General features: G+C 30.4%; 2 protein-coding genes across 8 annotated transcripts in view; both read left to right on the top strand.

The window, feature by feature from the left end:
• Nucleotides 1–6690, top strand: part of LOC111037301 (rho GTPase-activating protein conundrum) — a 66248-nt gene extending 59558 nt beyond the window's left edge. For both annotated transcript variants that reach the window (XM_022319807.1, XM_022319809.1), the window contains exons 5-14: nucleotides 1702–1844; nucleotides 3249–3405; nucleotides 3477–3612; nucleotides 3758–3929; nucleotides 4013–4357; nucleotides 4450–4639; nucleotides 4715–4898; nucleotides 5056–5222; nucleotides 5356–5546; nucleotides 6185–6690. In XM_022319807.1, coding sequence (XP_022175499.1) covers nucleotides 1702–1844; nucleotides 3249–3405; nucleotides 3477–3612; nucleotides 3758–3929; nucleotides 4013–4357; nucleotides 4450–4639; nucleotides 4715–4898; nucleotides 5056–5222; nucleotides 5356–5546; nucleotides 6185–6294 — 1795 coding nt within the window. In that variant the 3' untranslated portion in view covers nucleotides 6295–6690. The remainder of the gene's footprint in view (nucleotides 1–1701; nucleotides 1845–3248; nucleotides 3406–3476; nucleotides 3613–3757; nucleotides 3930–4012; nucleotides 4358–4449; nucleotides 4640–4714; nucleotides 4899–5055; nucleotides 5223–5355; nucleotides 5547–6184) is intronic.
• Nucleotides 6691–12195: 5505 nt separating this feature from the next.
• LOC111037302 (EF-hand calcium-binding domain-containing protein 4A-like) lies at nucleotides 12196–25709 on the top strand. Of its 6 annotated transcripts, none has more exons than XM_022319814.1 (9): nucleotides 12196–12541; nucleotides 15216–15327; nucleotides 15476–15508; nucleotides 17060–17192; nucleotides 17957–18140; nucleotides 19072–19137; nucleotides 19975–20148; nucleotides 20236–20392; nucleotides 21975–22208. In XM_022319814.1, exons 1-9 carry the CDS (start codon nucleotides 12464–12466, stop codon nucleotides 21983–21985), a joined length of 948 nt encoding a protein of 315 aa, XP_022175506.1. In that variant the 5' UTR covers nucleotides 12196–12463; the 3' UTR covers nucleotides 21986–22208. The 6 variants fall into 6 exon arrangements, with proteins under 6 accessions (XP_022175506.1, XP_022175503.1, XP_022175502.1 ...); XM_022319811.1 differs by lacking the exon at nucleotides 21975–22208 and adding an exon at nucleotides 25370–25709 and having other exon boundaries at nucleotides 12198–12541; nucleotides 17063–17192; XM_022319810.1 differs by lacking the exon at nucleotides 21975–22208 and adding an exon at nucleotides 25370–25709 and having other exon boundaries at nucleotides 12198–12541.
• Nucleotides 25710–26768: the final 1059 nt, after the last annotated feature.

The following is a 26768-nucleotide window of genomic DNA, read 5'->3' as shown; positions in this document are numbered from 1 at the left end:
CGTAAACGGTCTCTCTCGCGCTGTAGTCCATGCGTTATAAGTACATATTATATTTATTATTATTATTTTTACTCTCCGCGTTGAATTTTCCCACCAGTCAAGGTTGGCATTAATAAGCCACGGACACGACCAAACAATAGCTTATGAATTAACCACCGCAAAACGAAAGCTAGTCACGTTTTGTTTCGTTTGTTTTAGCGAACTCGATTTTTTTTATTTATAATATTATATACTATTACAATAGGTTTTATATTTTCGGTGGAATTTTGTTGTGTGTGTGTGTGTGTGTGTGTGTGTGTGTGTGTGTGTGTGTGTGTGTGTTACACGGAGGTTTTTCGTATGATATCTAATGGCATGTAGTTATTCCCCGAAAAACCAACCAAACACACAACACAATTCTTCTGTGAGTACGTTTTCGTTTTTAATGAATGTATCAGCTACGTACAACGTAGTATAGATGTTCACTTAACGAAGCTCACGCAGACGCAAAGAGTGAAACTGTTTATTCGATACCCGGCTATCAAGTATCAATACATGGTTTTAATTCTTTTACAATGTTATGATATAATAACAATATCAATATGTTATTTGAATGCCATTTAATGAACCAGAGTATACCAGACCACTCGATAGGTCAAGGATACTGCGGGTAATTAAAAATATATAAGTTTATACCGTACATACCTATATGTGTTTTCCCGGGGAGCCCAACTGACGGTTTAATAATACCGCCTTGAAACCATGAGCTCATCATCCTGTATTAATATAATACCTAATACAATAAGATGCTGACAAGGATATACATTGACTTGTTTTTTTATTACGTTTGACCGGTCGATACGAATCTATTACTTCACACGTATTACATGCGTCAGCGCTTATGCGGACTTATTAGGGTTACCATATTATGTCCCGGTTTGCCCGGAACTGTTATGGTTTTGAGTATTATTTTGAAGAGTTCCGTTGTCCCGGTAGAGCGTTTCGGGGCGGTCAGTGTTGTCCCAGAATCAAACTTCAATAATCATTTATGTCAACATTTTTTTTTTGTTTATTACTCAAGCATTATTTTGATGATTGATAAAATAATCAACTTGATTATTTTATTGACTGACGAAATTTATTTTTAAATTATTTTCCATGTTTGATGACGACAATTTATGAATACGTTTTCATTGTTTTCCTGTTCCCCCATGACAATTTTTGTTATCACTCAACACTAATAATTGATACATTTGTCGGTTGTACGTTCCGATTCGATTTGCAACGTTGAGTTCGTTTTTGCTTCACAAACGTACGTCGTAGAATGCGTTGATGACCATTTTGTGTGGTATTCTAGTTACCTAAAAATAGTGTGTTAAAATCGGTGTTTTACTGAGGAGGAGTAGAGCGACTTTTCCCATAAATATTGTACAAAAAATGTTTGTCCCTGTAAAATAAAATATGGCATCCTAGTCTTATAAATAATTGTACGTTTCGATTGACACAACATACAAATATTTCGCTGTTCTAAAATACATCATATATTTAATGTATACAGAGGTACCTACCTATCCTACCTAGATACCAATATTTTCTACTCGTGATATAATTTTATAAGCAGACTACGTCATTTTAACAATTTAAAATACGATAATACTAACACCTACTACAACACATAGGATTATTAAACACAATAAATACATTAATTTAATATTTTTCCAGGTTTACGGATCCCAATCACGAACTGAGAGTTGCATATTCAAAAAAGGAAGTCCGCCGAATGCCTAGTGCTCCAGTTCTGCCGTCAAGAGACATATTCCGCAGGAGCAATCGAAGCAATAATGGTATCGTCGCTTCTGAAAGTGGTGTGTATAATGTATATCATATATTTGACATTTTGACTGTTACGTTATTGTCGAAGTGATAAATTATAAGAACACTTATCGTTATATTTTATATAAGAGTATTTTCTCGTTGTCTTAATAGCAATTATTGTGCTAGACATTCAGGAAGCCAACTCTCCGTTATGAATTAGCGTATAGTGTATACCAATAGGTTAAACAATAATCTTGATCTTGAACATTTTTAAATATAATAAAAACATATTCATATTATGCTTATAACAATTAATAATTAATAACAATAAAAGTGCAATTAATACAAATATTTTATTAATATATTAGAATTTGAATGTTGGTCTACTAAATAAAAAAATAATTTTAACCATTGTTACCGCCTGGCACTCGTTCGAGTATATAGCAACAATGCATAAAGCCAAAAACCGTATTAGAGTAGCAAATACTTTATTGTTGTAAATTACAGTTAAACAGTTGAATATTCGTTGAAAAAAAATGCAGTTCTATAGTGCAAACAATTATGTCACTTGAATATTGTTTATCTAATAATTGCCACGGAATGATTAAGTTATTCTTGGTACTAATTGCTAATTAACAAATTATTGTTACGACAGACGTAAAGATTCTCAGACTCAAATAGGTACCAAATAACTAACTCCAAAATATCCGAAAACGACTATTTATATTTCATATGCATTATACGCTAGGGCCCAGCTTTGAGGACAAGTGCCTGCCTGAGACTTATCTCAACATTATATTAACAGTGTTTTTTGTCAATATAGATAATGGCCCATGATTACAATTATATACAATATTGTTGATATCGCTGCGTTTTTGTTTATAAGTTTAATAAAAATAATTACTATAAAATAAAAATATTTTAAGTACCTTATTATAGCTCCAAAAGTCTGCCGTATGAATATTATTTTTATATTATTAGGATTCATTTATTTAATATGGTAAAAGGCTAATTTTAAGAAATCCAAATCTGCCAGTAGTTGCATAAATACATAATCACCGGCCGATTTCCCCTATGACTATAATTATTATAATCAACTATTAGTAATAATAATTTCACGATTTTAACTATTAGGAACATCTAATTTTATGCCTATTATGACTATTACTTAAATCATGCAATTTCAACGTTACAACTTCGATTTAAATCTCAAGAAAATAATGGTATGATTATATTTTGTCAACCACTACAGCTATTAAAGACAATTACTAAAATCTCTCTACTTTTCTATTTCTACTTTTATTTAGCTTTTACTTCTAAACCGAAATACATTATACAATATATTATGTATAGATACATACTTACCTATTTTATTATAGCTCTAACCTATGTATTAATATTTAATTATATTTTGAGTACTCGAAAATTTTTTACAATGATTATTATCATTACAGATGGTATTACAATGGTTGGTTTTCAAAGACTTGGCACCGTACGTGGCTACAAATTTGAACAACGGCCGTTACCTATGGTCAAAGACAGAAACCGTAGTGGTAGCGATCCACTCCATTTGTACTCAAGTTCTTCTGACGAACACGTCGGTTCACCTAAGTATGATGAACCCATTTTTTTTTTGTTTATATAACCACCGTAACGTTCGATTTCTTTTTGCGTTTATGCAGCATGGATTTAGTGGTGCCTCAATCTAGCCTGACCCGCAGTCACGGTTGTTTATACGAGCCAAGCGATAATCACCGAGATAGTTCCCAATACGTGGGATTCGAAGAGATGTGGCAAAATAATAATTACCAATTGGAGGTATGTGTATAAATGATATTATATATATATATATATATTGTATATAGTTACACTACATTTGAAACTATAACGCATCATGATAATTTTATAAATAATACAATATTTAATATTAAAATTATGGTTTTTTTTTAAACTTTATTCACAGAGATCCTGTTCTTCAGTCGACGAAAACACTGGAAGGACTTGGCCGGACTCTCTTAGCGACGAAGATTTGGCAAAATTACGCCCTCTACTGTTCCTTGAACTTTCCTCCATGTTTGACAGTGCTGGTATACCGTTTCATAAAGGAAAACCACATAAACGCAAAAGAAGAGAAGGTAATTAAAACAAACGGAGACAAACGTAAAAGGTTTCTTTATAGTTGATTACCAATTACCATTGTCTGTTATTGTTCTATTAGAAGGTACAATTTTCGGTGTTTCGTTGTCAACGCTAGTCGACCGCGATGAGGCTATCGCCAACCGTCGCGTTCAAGTACCTTTGATTGTCCAGAAGGTTCTCGGACAGTTGGAGAAACGTGGATTGGGCGAGCAAGGCCTGTTGCGTATGGCAGCTCCTAAAGCGAAAGTCGATAAACTGTGTTGTGCTGTGGAAAAGTTTTTCTATGCCAAGCACGAAGAAACTGATCAGCTGTTGGAAAAATGTTCCGTACATGATCTAGTTGCTTTTCTGAAACGTTTGCTCAGAGACTTGCCCGGGTTATTGCTCACCCACGAGCTGGTCAATTTGTTCTACCAGAGCTACTGTAAGTATCTAGTAACTCATACTCGATTGTATGCCCTTTGAACTTAATAAGAAGAATACCTAAGTAACCATTATATTATTCTTAACTTGCAGCTGTACCCGACACTGTAAGGGCTCTAAACCTATTGGTGCTACTGTTACCTACAGAGAATAGGGCCACATTACGTGCCCTTTTACAGTTCATGTCTAAGCTGGTCGAATATCAGCAAAGACATGACCTAGAAAATAAAATGACCGAACATAATGTCGCCATGATCATTGCACCGTCGCTATTCCCACCTAGGTAAGAAACAAAAGAAACAAAATTCGTAAGTGTAAACATGTGGAAATTACAATCATATTTTTTTATTTTTAATAGGTCCGTGCATTTGGAGAAAAAAGACTTGCAGTCACATCTGGACCAGGCTGCCCGTAGCTGTCGTCTAACCGAAACTCTAATGAACCACATCGAAGAGTTATGCCTAGTTCCTACCGACCTTATGACTCAGCTTAGACACAACAATGAACTTTACCAATGCAGACTGAAAGAAAATAATAACCCCGTAAGTATTAATACATTTCTCTACACATTTTTTGTTTGTGTTATTATTAGTTATCAATAACACTTAAAAGATGGTCCTTTAGTTACTGAATGACCGTTAATTTTTATTAATTAATTACATATTTTTATTTTATTTTCATAATCTTTATTTATTTCAGGTAAGAAGGTTCCTTGGCAAAAAGAAAACAGATATTGTCACCAAAAAGATCAACAACGAGGTAGATTACCAAGACGGCGTGGTCCGCGTTGATGCACCTCAATTTCGGATTTCCGGTATACCATTGTTCTTATCTGATTCCACCACAGTCGGCGACGTAATACTTAAGTAAGTATATTTTATAAATCATTATAGTATTATCATCAGATAATATTATCTTATCATCAGAAATATCAGATGCAATATACCTAACATATTATTGGTCACGCATATTAATAACTAATTTAATATGCTTTTGAAGGATTGTGGAAGAAGCTGCTAAGCAAACGGTGACAAAAAACGGGCACATGGCTAAACCTGGCCGCAAGGACCTCAAGTCAAGGGCATTAACTGAATTGGCTCCCAATGGAAACTTGTCGTGCTTGTTAACAACTGCTGATCCTGATATGGCCACTCGGACACATTTCCTATATGAGACTGGTGGCAATATTGGTAAGGCGTGACATTTAATTGCTCAAATTCAAAAAAAATTATAGGTTTTAGTTCTCTAATTGACAATATGATGGAACAATTTTGTACATTTACTTATAACTTTAAAGGAATTTAAAGTTATTTCGAACTATATAGTTTTATTATGATTTTGTGTACCTATTCAAATAATAAATGTATACTTTAAAAATGCCTAGTCAAACATTTCCACAGTTCATTACATTCGAATAATTCGAATAACTTTTGGTTTACTCTAAAGTTAAAAATAATTTTTGGCGTTAAAAAAATAAAATGTGAATTAATTAATCAATTGTCTACATTTTAATATAATACAATTATTTAAATTTCATATATACGATAATGTGCTCTACCTATTTATTGCAAGTAAAAAGAGCTATAGCATTTTACAATTGTAAAGTTTCTTAAAAATTTGGAAACTATCGGGCTGAAATTGACCTTCAAAATACGTTCAATAAAACTATACATTTTTCAACTGGGGTTTTACGTTGATCACCGAATTCGGCAGAACTTGAAACAATCGACATCTTGCATATCATTATATCATTATTTCATCCATTCTTATCCAATTATATGGCGGCAACACAATGTACTTATGTGTATTTGTTTACGTTTTCTTACAGGTCAGCGGCGTATAGAACCCACCGCCAACATGATGGCCGTATACCAAGTGAACCCGAACGCTCAGTGGTTCGTCAAATGTGATCACAGAAACGGCATGACGCACGTATGACTGACATAATATGTCGTTTGAGTTACTTGAATTTATTTCTGTGTGATCAGTAGGGAGTGTAAAACCAAAAATTCATCATATATTTTTTTATTGTTTTGTTTTGATATTATGTTGAAAAAACCGAGATTTTATACTGTGCATTTTATTGAGATGCATATTGCATACATATTGTTGATTTGTATTTGTATTTGTATTATTATTATTTTTATTATTACTATTGATACCTACTTGTTTATGAATTATGATACCAACAACTATAATGACGTAATCTATTCATGTATATTTTTTTTATTATTTACTTTATTGCCGATCAAAATGTTGTGTACTTGTATGAATAAAGAGAGGGACAAAATAAATTATAATTACCTATTATACACTTTTGAAAATACAACGATATTTTTCTTGTTTTAAATTTGATGCTTTCCTTTATTAAAAGTTAAATATTTTCATCCGATTCACTTTGAAAACAATGAAAACACCGAAATCAAGCCCCTGTCATCATACACAGATTTTGTGAAAAATATTATTTACATGGTTTATAAAAATACTCAATTCCTATAATACCCATATAATATTATTTTAATATTGTTATTTATTTTTTGTTTCACACACAACATTTTCAAATTTAATAGAAATTTTTAGGATATTTGATTTTTTTTCTATTTTTGTAGGTATAATAATTGTAGGTTCATATAATTGACATCGTGAAAATAAACGTGACGATTTAGAATCCCTTTAAAAAGCTACTGCTTCTATATTACCGTTTCAAAAGGTTCCTATATGTGAATAAAATTCAACGAATAAAAGTTATATTAATTATGAATACAATTTGTTAACTTTTAATCATAAATTATGTTAAGCCACCCACTTATAATAATTTCATCCCGAAAATTATGTTTGTCTGTGGTTAGGATTCAACTGATGACACTGCGAATAGCAATTCAAAATATTCAATTAATAATACAAGGCACTATGGGTGTTATTATAATTTATAACATCTTATCTTATAAGGCATTATTATATGACTTTATTTTATATATATATTATTTTTTTTTTGGTCTCACAACTATCCATCTGGTTTATAGTTATATGTCAGTTTTAAAAGTAAACATTGCTTTTACAATCTTAAAAATAATGATTTGTATAACAAAATTTGTTATATTATTTATGAAGGTAGACCAGCCTTTATCAAAATTTGGTATGCGTACCACTGGTGGTAATTCTGAAGGCCGTGTGGTAATTGTACGGAAAATTAACAAATTCATATTTTAATTAATGTTTTCAGCGTATTTAAAATTATTTTATGTTATGTGTAAATAGGTACTAAATATTTGCTGTTAAATGTACCAACGTTATTGTATTTGTATATTATTATTGTTATAAATGTATTGCAACTATGAATAGTTCTACTTTTAGTCATTAGTGGCAGGTACACGATTGATTCGTAATACATGTGAGTGTAAAGCAACAAAAAGTTTGCGGACCTCTGAGATAAAAATGTTGTCAATATTAGGCTAATATAATAAATAAGTAAGTATACAAAAAAAAATCATAAATTCTACATTGGTTTGCAAGTTGGGAACTATAAAAATCACATTGACTGATTGCACATAAATAGTGTTAAAGTATCTACAAATATATTTCGTTAAAACAAATGTTTGCTATAATGAGCAAAACAAATTCTTTCTAATTGACCTCACCCACTACAAAATTTGGGCGTAACTGTAACGTTACGGTTCGGAAATTTTTAATTTCGATCACTGGCATTTGTACTATAGCTTTATTTTCTTTCCTATGCGTGCATTAAAATGTAAGCATTGCTCCAGACATAATACCCACCACTACACTGGCTTAGCAGTTCTTTCCTTCAAAAGTGCTATTAGTTGTATGTACATTAAATTATGCTGTTGGTTTAATAGACACCTATAATGTACCTCCGACGGACGACTAGATCACAAACACAAACTACAAAAAAATAACCTTAAAAAAATGTCCAAACTATCCTAAGGATAGGAAGGCAATATGAAGGCAATGGATGGCAGTGGCATGGCACGGTACACTCGAAAGCAACGCCAATGTCAATTTAAGAGAAAATTTAAAAAATAGGGACGATCTATTTTTAGGAAATTTGCATAAATAGATATACTATTCCGGCGACAGTGGAATGAATGCATTATGCAAGTGTTTTATCTACTTTAAGACACGCTTATTGCATTCAACCGACAGTTGAATAATAAAGATTAACAAATAACAGACAACTTGAACTACGTACATAGTAAATAGTAATATAGCGTATTAATATACTATTATGTAGATTATTAAAGTATTCAACCAATTGCAATCGTGAACCTATACATGAAATAGATTACTCAGTTAACCACTAACCGCCAATTGTAAATCGTGTAATTCGAATTAGTTAAGTTGACATTTTTCGTTTCAATAACTTTAATACTTACTCTGGAATAACAAGTTTTCTTTAGTCACTCTGACAAAATCGTATAAAACGTAATAATTAATGACAGCATCTCTTTGGTATTTAGGTATTTAGTATTTACCTAGTAGTTGTAATCTAATAAATGATTTTACCATGATAAATAATATTATGTTGATTATTTGTCACCTTGACAAGTGATTTTTAATTTGTTTACTTTATATTCATCATAGATAATAAGGAAAATATTAGTTTATAAATAAGTACAAGTATCAAATACAAACGAAATTAATTAATTTTAATTTTTAGATGAATGTACTTATTTTTTTTGTGTGTGTCTGAAAACACTTATTATAAATTATACAGTAGACAAAATTCCACAATCATTCTTGTCTGTAGTGAATTGGATTTAGTTAGTATTTGGGGAGATCTGAAGTAGATATTTCTCAGAATGTACTTTACAAGATACCTAATCAAAAAAATTATCCAAAACCAGTTTTCATCTAAATAAGATTTTCTATTTTGATTGTACCTAATTTACAAACTTATAACCAAGAGACTTGTAATTTGTACAAAATATTTATATATTATTGTTCTTATAGACATGATAAAAAATATTTTGGATCTTTTTGAATTATTTATAGACATTTGAAATGTTCGACTTTTTTCAGTTTTTAATCGATTTATGCATGATTTAATTTTTATTTGCGAGTAAAAAATCAATTCAAGATTTCCCACAAATTAAATTTTACTGCAAATAAAAATACATTATTTTTTTTCTAATATCGTTAGAATTTAAAAATTGTCAAAATTGTAAATTGTTTTGTTTGCATATAGAAAATTTCATTGGATGCAATGATTTATCATTGAATTCTAATTTTAGTTATTATATACATCATTATAAATACCTACTCAGAGATACTCTCCGGGTATTTTTACTTTTTGTATTATTAGGTATTTATTATTTTTATGTTTAGCGAGATCGCTGCAGGAGAAGAGCCGTACATATTCCTTTATAATTATTAATTACATTATACTCATTGTCAAGAAATAATATCAGTAATACGTGAAATTAAATAATTAAGTATTTCTAATAATGTGATCATTCAGTGTTATATTATTCCACTAAGTATTTAACATAGGTACGTTTTCATATTTAAATATAAATTACAATAATAACTTGTAATTTATAGAAATCTTAAAACAAAAATGTTTTTGTTTTCCTTTTTTTTTCTCTGATCTACTTACATGTATTTTTGTTTTAGCCATTACTATCTGCGCCTACCTATAAACCATATAAAATTAAATACTTGTTAAAATTTAAATACCTGCTACTCATAACTCATTTATGTTTATTTGGTTTACTCAATAATACATTTTTAACAAATAGCCATAATTATGTCAACGATTAAAACATTCGATTACAAAACAATAACATTTATTATTATTGTCTTTGATGTCAACACTTATCATCTTCTACAGAATATAATTCTATAAACATAATAAAACCGGACAACAGTCAAAAACAAGGTATAGAAAGTAGGTACTGGTAAGTGGCACTTACTTACTGTTTCCTAAGAATACATATACAATGTCTATACTCTATATCATAATATATTTTTTTCTTTGGTTTATAATGAAATTTAATATTTTTCACAATAAAAAGTATAAATTACCACTTTATAAAATTGTAATCCGACAAATCACGACCAGGGACGTGTCACACTGAATCCGCGGAACTGTGTGTAGCCATAAGTAATGACTTAAATAAATAATAATAGTTCCATGCAGTAAATACCGTACGATACACGGATTTAAAGCTTAATTTATGATGTATATATATATATTTATTCTGTGCAAAATCTATACACGAAGCGATAGATAACACAACAATCATATTATCACCTACATAACACATTGTTATGCGTATTATTAATTTGTTATTGTTGTTTTTTTTACTCTCGTTAACAATTATCGCGTACCCACCACTCTATAATATGATATATATATGGTAAATTAAAATATTATTGTTGCATAATGTTATGCGAAATACGAAATATAGGTAAAGTACATATTACATAATATAGATCGCGAGTACATGTTTGGTGATGGTAGACACTCGTCGATGAGCATTTCTGATCGAGTGCCATGACGACTTCGATGTAGGATATACAGGGTGTTTCTGAGGTGTGTGAGGTAATTAGTATACGCATACTCACTGTGATGCCACAATGAAGATTTTTTTGGAATTTTTTTTCTAACCTCAAAATCTGGGTTTTTTAAGTTATTTTTAGAATATTATCTTGAATGTAAAAATAAACACTCTAGTCGTATTTTTTGCAAAATTCTCATACGAATCGAGATATCGCATCATTTTTGCGCTTGTCGAGCGTTTTTCGCGCTCGAATCGCCAACTAAAAAAAAATCCGTGCGACACATCGATTTGTATGAGAATACTGCAAGATAACCAGTGGTGTTAATTATTTGTTGTCATTGATAATACACGATTAATTAACACATTGTTTTACATTGTCGACTAATAAAAAATATGAAATAATAACAAAATTAGGGTTAACAGAGTTTTAAACGATCAAATTTACTAGCATACATTTGTGTAAATAATTTGTTCAATAATAGTATAAAATAAAATGTTTATCTTATCGAGTCAAAATAATTATGTTAGGTACTATGATATCCAAAAACTGGAATTTCAGTATAAACACACGAATAGGTAGTTTTTTTTATCTCTAACTATTATAACTTTATAAAGTTAAAAGTTATTTTAATAAAGGTATGACACAAATGTATGCTAGTAAATTTGATCGTTTAAAACTCTGTTAACCCTAATTTTGTTATTATTTCATATTTTTTATTAGTCGACAATGTAAAACAATGTGTTAATTAATCTTGTATTATCAATGACAACAAATAATTAACACCACTGGTTATCTTGCAGTATTCTCATACAAATCGATGTGTCGCACGGCTTTTTTTTTAGTTGGCGATTCGAGCGCGAAAAACGCTCGACAAGCGCAAAAATGATGCGATATCTCGATTCGTATGAGAATTTTGCAAAAAATACGACTAGAGTGTTTATTTTTACATTCAAGATAATATTCTAAAAATAACTTAAAAACCCAGATTTTGAAGTTAGAAAAATAATTCCAAAAAAATCTTCATTGTAGCATTACAGTGAGTATGCGTATACTAATTACCTCACACACTTCAGAAACATCCTGTATACGCCGACATAATATACTGTCAATATTATCATAATCGCAACAAAATTGTAAATCACCTAAACCCTCACTGATTTTCGACGTCATACCGCATACTTTAAATAATAATATATCATGAATAACAATTATTAATAATATCATTATTTATTATGTAATATCTATATATAATATACTTATAAGTACACCTATCGTATGGAACGCGGCTATATAGCATCGTCTATTTAGGGGTCGGCGGCGGCGGCAATAACGTCTATCCGGTGGGAACTTTGAGAAAATTCGCCCACCGGTCCGCTTTTGACGACGACCTGTGGCCTTGGACTGCCGCGCACGAACGCAGCTTTGGGCGCCGCCTCTTCCCACACTCGCCCGCCACTCGGTGACAACTGCGACCGCGGTACATTATTGCTACCGGCGAGCTCGGCATACGGCACCGGGTCGTGGCCGCGCACCGAGATAAGAATATTGTTGAAAAAGTACCGTCCACACTGCCGCCTCCGCCATGGAGGCCATCGGACACAAACTCTTTCAGCTCGGCGATCCCGAGGGAAAGGGATTCATCGTGAGACGAGACATGCAAGTAAGCCAATAGATATTTTAGTTTAAGAATAGAATTATGAGTCTAGTGTAAACGTATTGATTAAAGATAATGTTGTTGTGACGCTGCAATCAAGCGTTCTATATTTTCAAGCGTATGATATAAAGATATGAATGATATAAAGACGACGGGTGATTTTGGTTTTAGCCGAAATTGAGCTTGTAATCATTTATGCCATACACATTTAACACTCGTGTATTGTAGTATAGATATTATTACAACATATTAAATAATTTTAAAAAAATAGCTATTATCTGAAGACTGCCGTGTATATATGCCCTGCTCTAATTTAAGCAACCAACTGAAGTTTAATCCATTATCATTATTACCTATATAATTAATAATCACGTGAATAAAGCTCCTATGGTATATCGACAGATAACATGAGAGATTTAAGATGAGTGCATGCACAATAAAATCTATTGTGATTGCCATGCAAATCAATCGAGTGTTAGCGACCAGACGCGATCGTCACTATAAAGTTACAATCAAGTCACAAACAGTATAATATGATCAAGACACTACAGCGATCGAATTGGCACTTTTTAGTTTTTTTAGACGTTTTAGCCCTTTTCGAGTCTCTAGAAACGCACACGCCATAACCTGGTAGGTATACTTTTTAAAAACTAATTTCAAAATAAATTCAAATTCTGTGTTTTCATCGGTGATGGGTGAATAAGTACGTATAGTGAGAGGCATAATGTGATACACCATACACTCACATGGCCACATATATTATAATATAAAATATGTACAGTATTGTGACGTTACGATTTAAAAAATAACTCTTATACTTTAAATCCCATTCATTTTTTACCTCCATTTTATGGTTAATACTAGTGATACTAGTAAGAATATCGTTTATTTTAAGTGTAGCTAGGTGTTGATTTTAGGTATACATATATTTATCTTTAGTCGGCCTAGGTACTTAAAATACTTACACTCGTAGTATATTCAATAATAATACAATAAGCTTAAAATCTAGTACAGTTAAGACATATTGAACTATAACGACAAATCCACATTACCGAACACCCACCGACCACAGTGAAACGCATACGCAATGTATGGATTATATTATATTATTATCTAGTCAAACTTTTTATAATCACGTTCATTATGGGATCGTAAAGGCATGTTGTAAATTTCCTATATCAATTTATTAGGTTGGCACATACAACATTTTCAAAATAATATCAAAAAGTATATTATATACGATCGCGAAAATTAATTACATTTAAACTATGGAAGTAATGTATATAATATTGTTTATGCTGAAAGTTGCCGCATACGCACCAGCGATTTTTACACCTATATTAATGGCGAACACTTGTTTAAACACTCATGTTGTCGAACCAAGTTTCCCATAGAATTCTTCGAAACCGTTTAATACCAAAATTTAACGTGAACAAAATATATTCTTACAAACAGCACAATAAAAAACTATAAAACATATGTGTATTGCACATTATTATTGTAATATAGCCTATAGGTATAATACGACTGTATAGTATACACACTGTTTAAAATGGCTTAATCGTATGTATAAATTAAGCACGAGAAAATTAAATTGTACACGCGCATTACATGCAATGGAAATAATATGAATCGGAAAAAAATTATAAATGACAATAATTCCGAGTCCGACTAACGACCCAATTCAAGAGTATTATAATATTATAAAAAAAATTAATTACATTTATTTTGTCGTATGAAACTCATTACCTGCATATTAATTATTATTAAATATGTGTTTAGATCTTATATACTCTTCAATGATCGAATTTTTGTCGTACATAAAACGTTATGGTTTACTGGGAAATGTATGGCGTTATAAATTTGATTCTCTATACTCGCATACAACTCGAAACCAGTCCATCGTCGGACTCAATAACGCGCCACATAACAAATTATTTTACTGCTTCGTATTCTGAATAGGTAGACAGGTACCTATATTTATATTTTTTTTATAATGCACCCGATTATTATAAAACAACGAACAAGTGAGGATAATTATCGTAATTTGTGTCCTAACTACACAGTTATTGTCCGCACGGTAAGCAATATGCATATTATACGACGGCAATGACGAAGTACATAATACTATTATAACGTGTGCTACGACGCCGTACAGACAATAAATATTAAAGAAAAAAAAAGCATGTATAAATTCTCATAGAACTACACAGTAGGCACCTATACAGTGTTGCGTACAACTAACAACATTTAAAATTGAATAAACGATCCAACGGCATATATTATAGCTGCTTGTATGGTGCTTTGTCACTGTAGTCCTATTCCTATACCTAGTACCTATACAAAACCATTGAACGAGCGTACTTAAACACACTAATAACTGTATTATTCATACCAGTACTAAATGATACCCAGTAGCTGATCTAGAGGTCACCCGGAAAAAGGGGGAGAGTACATTTTATATTGATTAATGATTATAATTATATAATTAACTATACAATATTGTGATTGTACCTTAAATGCTACATTTTATACCAGAGATGTAAACTGCATATGCCTAAAGTACAAACTTTTAGTGTTTAACTCGTGTAAGATATAACAATAACACTGTAATATATTTAATCAGTTATCTAGTTTTATTATTTGTTTCGTTAAAACTTAAAATAAATTATTTATTTAGAAATTAAAAGACGAGCTCTCAATGACCCCGGAGCAATTGGAGATCGTATTTGATACATTGGATGTCGAGCAAAAGGGTTACCTTACACTCTGTCAGTTTTTGGAAAAGTTCAGTGAGTACATAGGCGTATCTAGGGAAGGAGCTTGGGAGGCTTAGGTCCGCAGAATGATAATATTATAATACCTAAAACATACAAATATTATCACTTTTGTAATTATTTATCATAATCGTGTTTCACATAACAAATAATATCATTTTAGATTCCGAGCAGAGCGAGTTTGTATTTTTAAGAGGTAAAAATTGAACATTTCCAGTACTTTTCTTTATAATAGGTAAACCAGATAAATAAAAATAAATAAGGTTAAGTTTGGGAATTTTCATCTACCCGTGTTTGACTAAATCGATATTGTGGGTGGGTATAAGTGTTGCGTGAAATACATCACAAGTGATTACATTCACTGTTATTGAAATATTTAACCTTTTGCAGTTATTTGTTACTTAAAAATACTGAACGGTTTAATACATATTTAATTAGATTATAACTTAAATGTATAGTTACATAATATACCTTGGTACTTGGAAATACAGTGCTTGGAAAGTCCTTTAAAAAAGTAATTAGTTCACGTTCATGTTCATCTTGTTAAAAAGGAACTAAATCGTTTCTCGTTCCCGGCTAATTCCTTTCTTTGTTCCTAAATCTTTATTTATTTTTATTTATTCATTTCAACTCATCAAAGTAATAAAATATAATAATTTTAACATTTAGACAGTATATACAAGAGTTGATTACCACTCTCTTTAGGCAAGCTTGTGGTGAGACTACAGTAGCTACTGTAGGGGTGTCTTCTAACATAAATATTATGAGACAAAGACAAGTTTAATTATTTAAATACCTACTACAAAACCAAGCAATATAGCATGATGAAAAAAACATTACAATAAATTAATTAGAGTAAAAAAGTTTATAATTCTGACAAGTAGAAGTATTGTACTCGGGGATCTTGAGGGATCCTTCTCTTCTTCCTTCAAAAATTTTAATTAAACAAATATTTTTACTTTGATTATGTAGGTATATCAGCATTCAGCATGTAATTGAATAATTGAACAATAAATTTGTGACGTTTTTATATTATTATAGCTTATTCTTAATGCGATTCTTATATAGTTTCTATGTATAACTCTAAATGATTCGATAGCAGAAAGGTACGCTGAGCCCCACAGTATTATGCCATATGACAAACCCGACTGAACCAAAGCAAAATATACATTACTTTAAGTGGATAAATCTATTATCAGTTTAACTCTTTGAACACATAAAAAAGCTTTCTTAATCTTTTTATATTTACATTTATTTTTGTTTTCCATTTTATTTCTTCATCAAAAAAAAATTCCTTAATAATAAAGAATATTATTCTTTCTTCAATAATTTTAAGATTTTATTAATATAATTTGAAGTAATACATTTTTTAATTGAATTTTTGTAAGGAAGATTAGACCGAAGTGACTTTAGTAAACATTTTTAATATTATCGTATATTGTCTTATATAGGTCTAATTATTTATCTATTGCTCATTATATTGACTACATTTTTAAAAAATCGTTCATGTTTCTCTAAAAAAATTAATGAAATTCCAATATGTTCCTTCGCATGAAAAAAGAACTATGTTCCCGTTAAGTTCCTCTGATCGTGTTCCTTCCAAGCACTGCTTGAAACCATACTTCATAATCATCAGCTTGAAATATATAATGACAAACATTTTATTAATTGAAACATGTTTATAAGTGCATTATGCAATATACATATCTTAATGATATATAATATCATATTATAAATTTGCACACAGAAGACACGGCGCCAATGAATTTCAGGAGTAATCGATGGAAGGAGCAGCAAAACGTGGTTTCGTTCAAATGTTCTTACACAGAAGACCTCCAAACACTTTTGCAAACCATTAAAGACACGAACATGATAAAATTGTAAGTAATTAAGAGCACGCTGAAACGAAGGGTGTTGTCTCCGTCTTACAGACGTACAATTATATAGGTACCACATTTGCGTTCAGAAAAATCTATTTTGGGTTATTAGATTTAATATTGGAGTAAATTGTACTATCGTCAAATTGTACAATAAGAATAGTATTTAGGACACGTCATAGGATTTTAATTTTGATTATAACTATCTATAGTATGTAAACATTACCTATATTTTTAAAGTGACCTTGATTCGCTTTAAAATTTAAATATCAATAAAAGCCTTTGAGGTATACTTTACATAATATTCTGAACTTTAAGTTTGATGATGGGTCAATACGTTCTAATTTTAAATCGCGTTATGTTTTTACAAACGGAGACAACGCATGCGAATAAATGTTCAATACGCGCGTGTAGATTGGTATTTTACAAGGTGATTCTTTTATCACTAAACTGTCGTTTTTTCGGTTGAATTTAAGTGTTTTTTAAAAACTTTGAAGTCATTATATCAAATATCTAAAAACCTTGTTTCAAACCCACAGTAAACTCGGTAGTTAAAAGTACCTATATAATATGTACTTTATTGTATTAGCTCAGTCTAGACTTATAAATACATTATGACACATTTATACGGAGTAATGAGTAATCCAATGAATGACCAATCACTAATCAGTTTAGTTATAAATGGATCTGATGGCTGTAAATAGTCGATGTCACATTATGACATGCGCCGACTGAGGGATTATTAACAATCAGCGTGCTTTTGACAGGAGCGTAGGACATTTAGAGAACATATGCAAGGCAGCCTCTCAGATGGAACCAGACAGTGCGGTCTCGGTGGGCCGCGTCGAAGCGTTTCTCAGGGCGCTCAACATGGACCTGATAAAGATTGTTGAACGTGACAGAGAGCTGGAAGAGATGCTGCAGAGCAGAGAGATCCAACACCAAAACAACGTATATTATTGATGTACAAGATGATTCACCAATATGCTCACCCACAATTTCTTTAATAATACATTTAATCAAATTCTGATTTATGGAATTATTAAATATTCTTAAATACCATATTTTCGAATTATTGAGTTTTGTGTCTATACTTAAGGAGTGCTTTGTGGCGATACAATAATTCAGTTTTTCAAATGAGATCCCACTCCCCCCCCCTCTATTTTCTACTATAAATTATTTAGCAAATAATTTTTCTCGAAAAGTTAATACACTTAATTCAAAATTTAAACGAGTAGTTTTTCCGTTACTAAAATGTACCAACATAATAAGGATAATAATAATCCTTAATAACGGTTTTACAAAAATATAAGCTAGATGAAATATTTGATTTGGTATTGATGTAGCTAAGTAGCTTCGTTCTAGCTTGGGTCATTTTACAAATTATAAGTGTCGATAGACTAATATTAAGTAATCACTAACATTTTCCAACCCCCATATCCTCCAAACCTATCATCATGGGCTTTTTATCCTTTGTATACCAAATTAAATGACTCAAAAACTAATAGTACGAATTTTAATTTTTAATAGAGCTAAATTACCAGCTAAATAATTTACAACAAAAAAGTTTTCATTTGAAAAACAGAATTTTGTATATCTTGTGGACTTAAGAAGATAATACAATAATCTCAATACATTGAAAATCTGGGTATTCTTGGGTGTATGTATAAAAATTCCAAACTGCATTATTGAAGAAAAAGAGAGTAGAGACAATGCTCGGTGAATCATCCTGTATACTTATCTAGTACTATCAATTATATCTAGGCATCTATGCGCTTATAAATTTATCGCCTGTGTTATACCGGACCACAGTAATGCGTGAAAATCACCGAGAATAATAAATTATAAATTATAAAACCGTCGTGTATCATGTGATTTTCAGATGCAAAAACTTTTCGAAGAACTTGAATCGCATTTCCGTGAAGAGCAAGAAAAGACCAAACTTGAAGTATGTATTTAACGTAGGTATTAACGTGTCAATAATTTTATAATTTTCAACAAGTGCTACATAAAAGACGTGAATGACATTTCCGCGACAAGGGGTCCCGCTGCGAGGCCCTTAAGGGGGAAGCATGGCCCCACACGATTTTAGTTAGTATACATTTTTGTATCACTTGTAAAAAAAATAAAACATGTGCCTTATTGACTTTTGGTTTTGCCCTTTCCCCCTATTGTTGGTTCATATTGCTGCGGGCACTCGTGTTCTACGAACACTCGTTTACCGATCACGGTTATAGTACCGATTTAAAAACAATTATTTGACGTTAATCTAGTCTTTTGACTAGTTTGGGACCCAACAGTCTGCAATACTACGATGTTTCGTATAATACTATAACTGAGTAAACGGCACATATTTTGCAGTGGAAAATAAGTAATAACACCTCTCGTCTATGGGCTAAGCTTTATAGGAAATTCTTCAATCAACTATAGAATATACCTGATATAATGCTAAATGTATACAATGTTTAAGAAATCCGAGGTAATTTTTCAATTTTTATAAAATCGTATCTAACGGTGAATGTACTATGTAGTGTGTAAAGTTATTAACTAGGTATAGTATTGTTTTATTGAGACGAGATTTTTTTTAGAATACCTGATTTAAGAGAGGAGTTGGTCCTATAGAATAAAGTCCACATTGAAAACCAAAATTCGTATTTTGGTGTTTATTTTTTAATTTCGGGTTTTTATGAAAACTGGTTATAGACAATACAATCGAAATCAAAGGATTTCAGGTTTTACATTTTCATGAAATTATTCGACTTCAAATAATCGTGTGTTTTTGCAGGACCAAAGAAAATTCCGGTCAGAACTAACCGCGTTGGAAAACGAACTGGCCGACAAGGAGGATAGGTACCGAGCCGCCGTGTCCACTAGGCAGGAATTTGCGGGACAGCTAGTGGCAGCCCAACAGCGTGAACTGGCGGTTATGGCCGAAAACGCTAAACTTATAGAAACCCGTGTAAGTATAAACCAAATCGATAGATACTAATAACGATGGAAGTTCAGATGAAATGGACGATGGGAATGACGATCATAATGCTTACAGGAAAGGCTGTTGAATGATTTGGATGCGGAACGGGCTAAAACCTGTCGGCTGGAAGAAATCATTGAGAGAACCAATGTGGAGTGCGCCGCGGATAATGAAAAACACTTCAAGCAAGGGTTCTACGTGGCGAAAAATTTGGTCTCCATGAAAGAAGAAGGTGCGCTTGAACTTTGAAGTTCCTATTTTATAATATATTCATAGATAAAGTTTATGTACAACATATTTTACATGTATAATTGTATAATATCACAATGTATGTAATGCATACATGTCTACTTTTAAGTAACAAGTAAAATAATTGATAAATATTTTACCAACATAAAATTTTAATTTTAAATCATTTAAAATTATTTAAAATTATTTTTGATAGATTCAAAATAGCTGATTTGGTATTTATAATAATTGCTTTCTTATTTTAATTAATGTGTGATACTAAAATATATAAAGGGTAACATTTTAATAATAACTTCACCATTTTAGTATCATACAGCAATAAAAATTAAAATATACAAAATATATAACTAAACCTTTAGTGGTTATACATCTTATATATATACAGCATTACACATAGTTTGTGTATATGTATATTGTTAATTGTTGTTTTTAAAAACGCATAATATCATTTAATTTAATAATATTTCGTTTTTTTAAATGCTAGTACTATTTATATTTTCATAGTTTTGCAGAGTTAGATATCTACTTAAGTATCTCAAATTTAAAATTAGCTCCAAAATAAAATTCTAGGCATGCTTCTGAAATATTGTAAGTGCTTTTTTAACAAAACTCTTTTTGCATGCGTTTTATACTGCACAATAGCCTTAAAACTTTCTTATACACTCCATTAGTACATATATTGTTATAAAATTTGTATGTGTCAATTGATGTGAGTGTGGTACTATTCTAGCCTACCATCAGTGGCTCTATTTAATTTGATGTGACCGTTCAAACCTCAAACAGACACCCACAATTTCGAAATGGTTGACTGTTTTAATAATTTTTACGAATACAATATAATACATTACGACTAAAATAATTAATATTTCTTAGAAAATTATACACAATAAAAGTCACTTAAAATGCTTTTCCGCATAGACGCTCTTTTCGGCTGATCCTTTGAAGAGTGTCTTAATTTCTTAAGCGAGTTGTACTGTAATACGATGTACCTGTTATGTATAGAATATAATACTATATTAGATCTATCTACGATGGGAACACGTAAGAAATATAAAGTTAAATAAATTAATTATATTTAAATAACTCATGCCTGTTTGTTGATTTCATGAGCCATTACTCAATTATTATTTTTCGCTCGTTCGAGTGTGTTAACTATCCAGTAAATGTCTTTTATGTTCTGAGTTATGCGTAGTTAAAGCTAGGGACCTATATAGTTTGATTGTATAACTTAATAGAATACTCGGAACATCTGAATATAGCATATTTTACTATACCTATAGATTATAGCTAGCCAGGTAAATATGCTATATAGACATCGAGTTTTGTTTTAATATTTTACCATGCGTATAATTATCATTATTATATTTACAAGTAGAATATACCAATTACAAATAACATGTACAGTTATGATATTCATAAATACTGATTTCATATTATGTTATGAATTAAAATGTATTGTCATTTATTTTTATTGTGTACTTTTAAATTTGTAACTCATATATTATAATATAAGTCATAACAATTAACAAATTGCAAGACGTAAAGTTTATGCTTTTGTTTGTTAGGTATATTTTAGCTGAGAAGTAACGAAGGACACAATAGATTTTTTTACATATATTTTACATATACAAATAGATATTTCTTAAATCATGTTTGTTTCAATACTAAAATTGTGTAATTTTTTTAAATTCTCTACTCGTATGTGTGAAGACTTCACGAGAAGATCTGCATAAACTTATGAACTTATAACTATCATTGTCATATAATTATATTACATGAATTATAATGTGTATTTTTAATATTTATATTCATATAAATTAGGCGAAGGACCATTCACATATAGTATAAGTGACAGCTATTTAGACTGATGTAGTAAACATTGCAATACCTCTTAAAAGATGAAACTTAGCAATAATCTAATAATATTCAAACTCACTATACATACGACGTTTCGATTATTTGAGAAATTGACCTTAGTCTTTACTCTAACAACCTGCAACCAATTCATGCAATATGAAAAAGTTTTTGGTAGCTATAGGTACCCTATTTGAAGTGAAAGGAGTAAAGGACCAGCTACGATGTCAGAAGTTCATTATTTACTAGATTTCTAACTGAGTATATACGAATTCGTAATAATATTCCTATTTCCTGTAATGTATGTAGTATTTACCCATCATATATAACACGTATTATGTAATACTGAATAAAATGTGCAGTTGTGTTAAAATATTTAAATCGTCACATACACTTTATTATAAAGGTAGCCTTTTCGTACATTGGATGGCTTTTGTTTTAAGAGAACGAATAAAAAAAAGTGGGTATCAATTACCGACTAACCGGTTTAAACGATTTCCATTTCCTCTGCACCGTATAATTGACTGAGCAAATAAAAATTTTAAAAATCCAGTACAGGTATGCGCGGATGCTTCGACTAAACCGCGCGTGTGTCCTCGAAAACAGCGTACCCAAAAAAAGTTAAGTTATTGAGCATGCGCAAAATACAAGAGTTAAAAAACTGTAAGTTGTAGAAATTGATGATACAACAGTCTAATTTCATGTCCCACAAACAAAATTCAAAAATATAAATAGGGCACTGAGTAATATATGAACTAAGTTACTAAGTGTACCCTACTTTTGAAGACATGATAAATATAAATAAGACAGTAAGAGTAAGCTGCACGCTCACAATCTAATATTTTAGGCATGGTTATGGATAACCTATCATAAAAATTAATAAATGCATTAGTTTAGTTATTCTGAGTAGAGTTTTTCTAAGGAAGCAATCATTTTTTCGATAGTTTGTATATTGTTAAATTTTGCATTTGTATAGCGTTTAGGTATCTAATCGATTTGTTTTTATTACATCTTTAAATACCTACCGGTGCGTGGTGCACAAAATCGACATGATTTAAACTTATAAACACGATTAAAAATAAAAATAGTTAATAATCCAATTCCTGGTGATTGTTCAAACAAATAAACTATAACACATTCATATTCATGTACCTACCTAATACATTTCATCTAAACCGATTTTATTTACTTAATAATGTTTGAACTGCTAGTGCGCAATGTAGGTACCTATACAACACCACAGATTATGTAAAACATATAAATAATATATTTTATACGTACCTGTTGTACCTAACTATATCGATGTAACTATTTAAATTTGAAATTGCGTAGTTCTCATAAAGTCATAACACAATACATTTCAAATAATAATATACGCATTAAGAATTAAGATCGTTTTTGTAACCAAATCGCATAAAACAAATACCTACACATTATTTCGGCACAGCTTATATTATGTGCGTATCAACTCTTAACAGTCAAATTCGTTTAAAACGTTTAAAACGTAATAGAATCCTAATTCAGTTCCTCATTGTTAAACTATAAAAAAAATATTGTTGGTACTTTCACGTCTCTAAAACATTGCATGAATCGAATAAAAATAAAATATAAACAAATATTAATTATAGCTTATAATTTATAAATAATAAATTACAATTGATCAACGATTTATACGATGTATTATAAATGGCTATTATTCGCATAAATAATGATGAATTTAATCTCTACCTATACACTGCTGTGCGAGCACTTCAAATTATAATTTATATAATACATACAATCGACAACCGTTACATTTGTATTCGTCTTTATATAATACATCTAAATCTCAATTATACAACAGTGCAAATACAAAAATTGTACCCATCTCTATTTTACTAGATTAACCTGTTTAGATTGCCTATAAAAATTATGAGAAATACGAAGAGATACAAAAGCGTGTATTCAAAATAAACAGCAGGAAGCTACAACTGTACCTTCTATTTTAGTACTGCCGTAGCCCGTAGATATGGAAACATTTAGTATAGATAATTTTCTTTTTAAATCGTTATAAAATTTATTTTTCTCTAGAATATTGCCTTCGATTGTATTCTGAAGCAATAATTCAATGACCGTAATAATGATAATAATACATTTAAAAATTGGTTCAGTTTTACACGTACAAAAAATATTGATCAATCAATTTTTTTTTTCATTACCAACCGGTAAATAAATGATAACTAAAATGAGTCACGACTCACGAGTCCAATAAAGTTGCAGACCACATGGCCTAGTGGCCTATAGCCTATCAATACAAAAGTCAATAAATTAAAATGTCTATCCATTTAGCATCCACGACTATCATACATTGATACATATACTGTTTGGTATATATAGTTTACACGAATAGGTAAGTTTTATGTGTAGCCTATCTTCTATGACTGTATTATTAGAAAGGACTATGGCGATGAGTCTAGCCTATGGTGAATAATTAAAACTAAGCTCTTTAAAAAAATACTACCTCCAAACAATTTTTTTTAAAAGACGAGACAATACATTTTTTTAATCAATATCTTATAGATATTTTGATTCTTAACAAATAATTATTACTTCATTATATATGCACAATGATTAAAACGTTTAAGTTACTTTTTAGTTTTTTGTTTACCATTTACCTCAACAAAAAATAAATTGTACGCATTTGTTTTTCCTACAAACCTAATGAATTATAACGTGATATTTATTTAAATATTTTAAAAGTTTAATTATTATTCACTTACATTAGGTATTATACTTATACGTATTGAAGTAAATCGAAATTCTGGAGTTGCTAAAATTAATAAACATTCGTATACCAAGCTCCTATAACAATACTTCAAAACAAAACCATATACGATTCCAGGACTTGAATGTGCTTAACTGCTGTCTGCTTGAATCCTAGAGGTGCTCAATAATAAATAGCACACTTCTTCCCCTCTTATAATAGTGCGGCTGATTAATGATTTTATACTGTGTCAGTGTATCATTCCGTAATCTAATACTTAAACACTATAAATTATTACACAATGTAATAATAATGTTATGTTATTGCCCCATTGTAACTTTTTTATTTTTGTATGCTTTTCAGGACTTTTGCAACAGTTAGAAATCCTTCAGGACATGAAAAACATCCTATTGAACTGACACTCGGGCGGCGTCATCATCGCCGACATACTCAACCTAAATTTCACTATTGATTATACGATTCATATGCATAATCACACGCATCTACAGACTATAAATAGTGATGCAACATCAACAATAATACATCATCAATATTATATTTTAATCATTATTAATATTGTTACTACATTTGAATTTGAGCATCAGCTATACAAGCCTACAAAGTTATTAAAGCTTACATTAGGCTAACGCCTAACATTGTATTTACATCAGATTAATTTATACATACAAATTGTTTTTTAAATCGTTACTATTACAATTATTTATTAGGATACAACCATAATATTTATATAGATAATAACAACGCATGTGTGTTGTGTGTTTTCAATATAATAATAAATTGTGGTATTAAATGTAAGAATATGAAAATGTCATGACTCATGATTATAGTCTATAATGTTAATTAATACGTATCATAATTATTTTAGTCTCTTTCGTAATAAAAAAAGTCAACCGAAAAACAGCTTGTAGGTAAATGTATACTGGGTGATTATTTTTCAACAGTAGTCACTCATTGTCTCGAAAACTATCTATTTAAAGATTTTAAATTCTTGAAAAACTCAGAGAAGTCAACATGTTGTATGATAAGCAGGGCTCGGGACTTAATGCATTTGCATATTTGTTCGGGAGTAAATTAAATAAATCTGATCCGGTACAAATTTGTGTTGTGGTGTTTGGAGTTAAAGTTTAAAAGTTTATTGTGCATATTTTTGCATATTTTGGAATTTTTTTCTACAAATACATATTTTCAAGATTTATTGATTTTTTGTTGCATATTTTAAAATAATTTTTGATTATTTACTCTTAAATCAATTTTTTAGTAAATTAATTTTATCTACATGATTTTATCGGCAATATACCGATAAGGCGATAATCAATAGCGTTAAGGGGAACCCATTTTATTTTTAGCTCAGAGGACAATATTATTTTTATTTAATCTGTTTTTTACAGTATTATTTTGTTTGCCAGTACATAGTGATCGACGGATTACGATTGTTATCTTGTACATGATCGTCAATCGTTGTGGTGTTCGAATTTGTACTCGTTACTTTTTGTATTTAGGACTCGTATTTGTGGCATAACATGCCAAAAGAAAAAAAAACACAAATTAGTCAGTTGAGAAGTTTCATTTTGGAATTTAGGGATAATGTTTTTTCCACAGAATGAAGAATTTTATTTTCCAAAATATTTGAAATTAAAGTAGAAAATGAACGGCGATCCTTGTGTAATACAACATATACAAACAGTAAGACATATGAAAATGACTAAACGGTAATCAAATTTAAGTTCAATAATAAATCAAT

The sequence above is a fragment of the Myzus persicae genome, unplaced genomic scaffold, assembly GCF_001856785.1.
Source record: "Myzus persicae strain clone G006 unplaced genomic scaffold, MPER_G0061.0, whole genome shotgun sequence".
In the NCBI taxonomy this organism is placed as follows: Eukaryota; Metazoa; Arthropoda; class Insecta; order Hemiptera; family Aphididae; genus Myzus; species Myzus persicae.
This window is presented reverse-complemented; position numbering and strand designations above follow the sequence as displayed.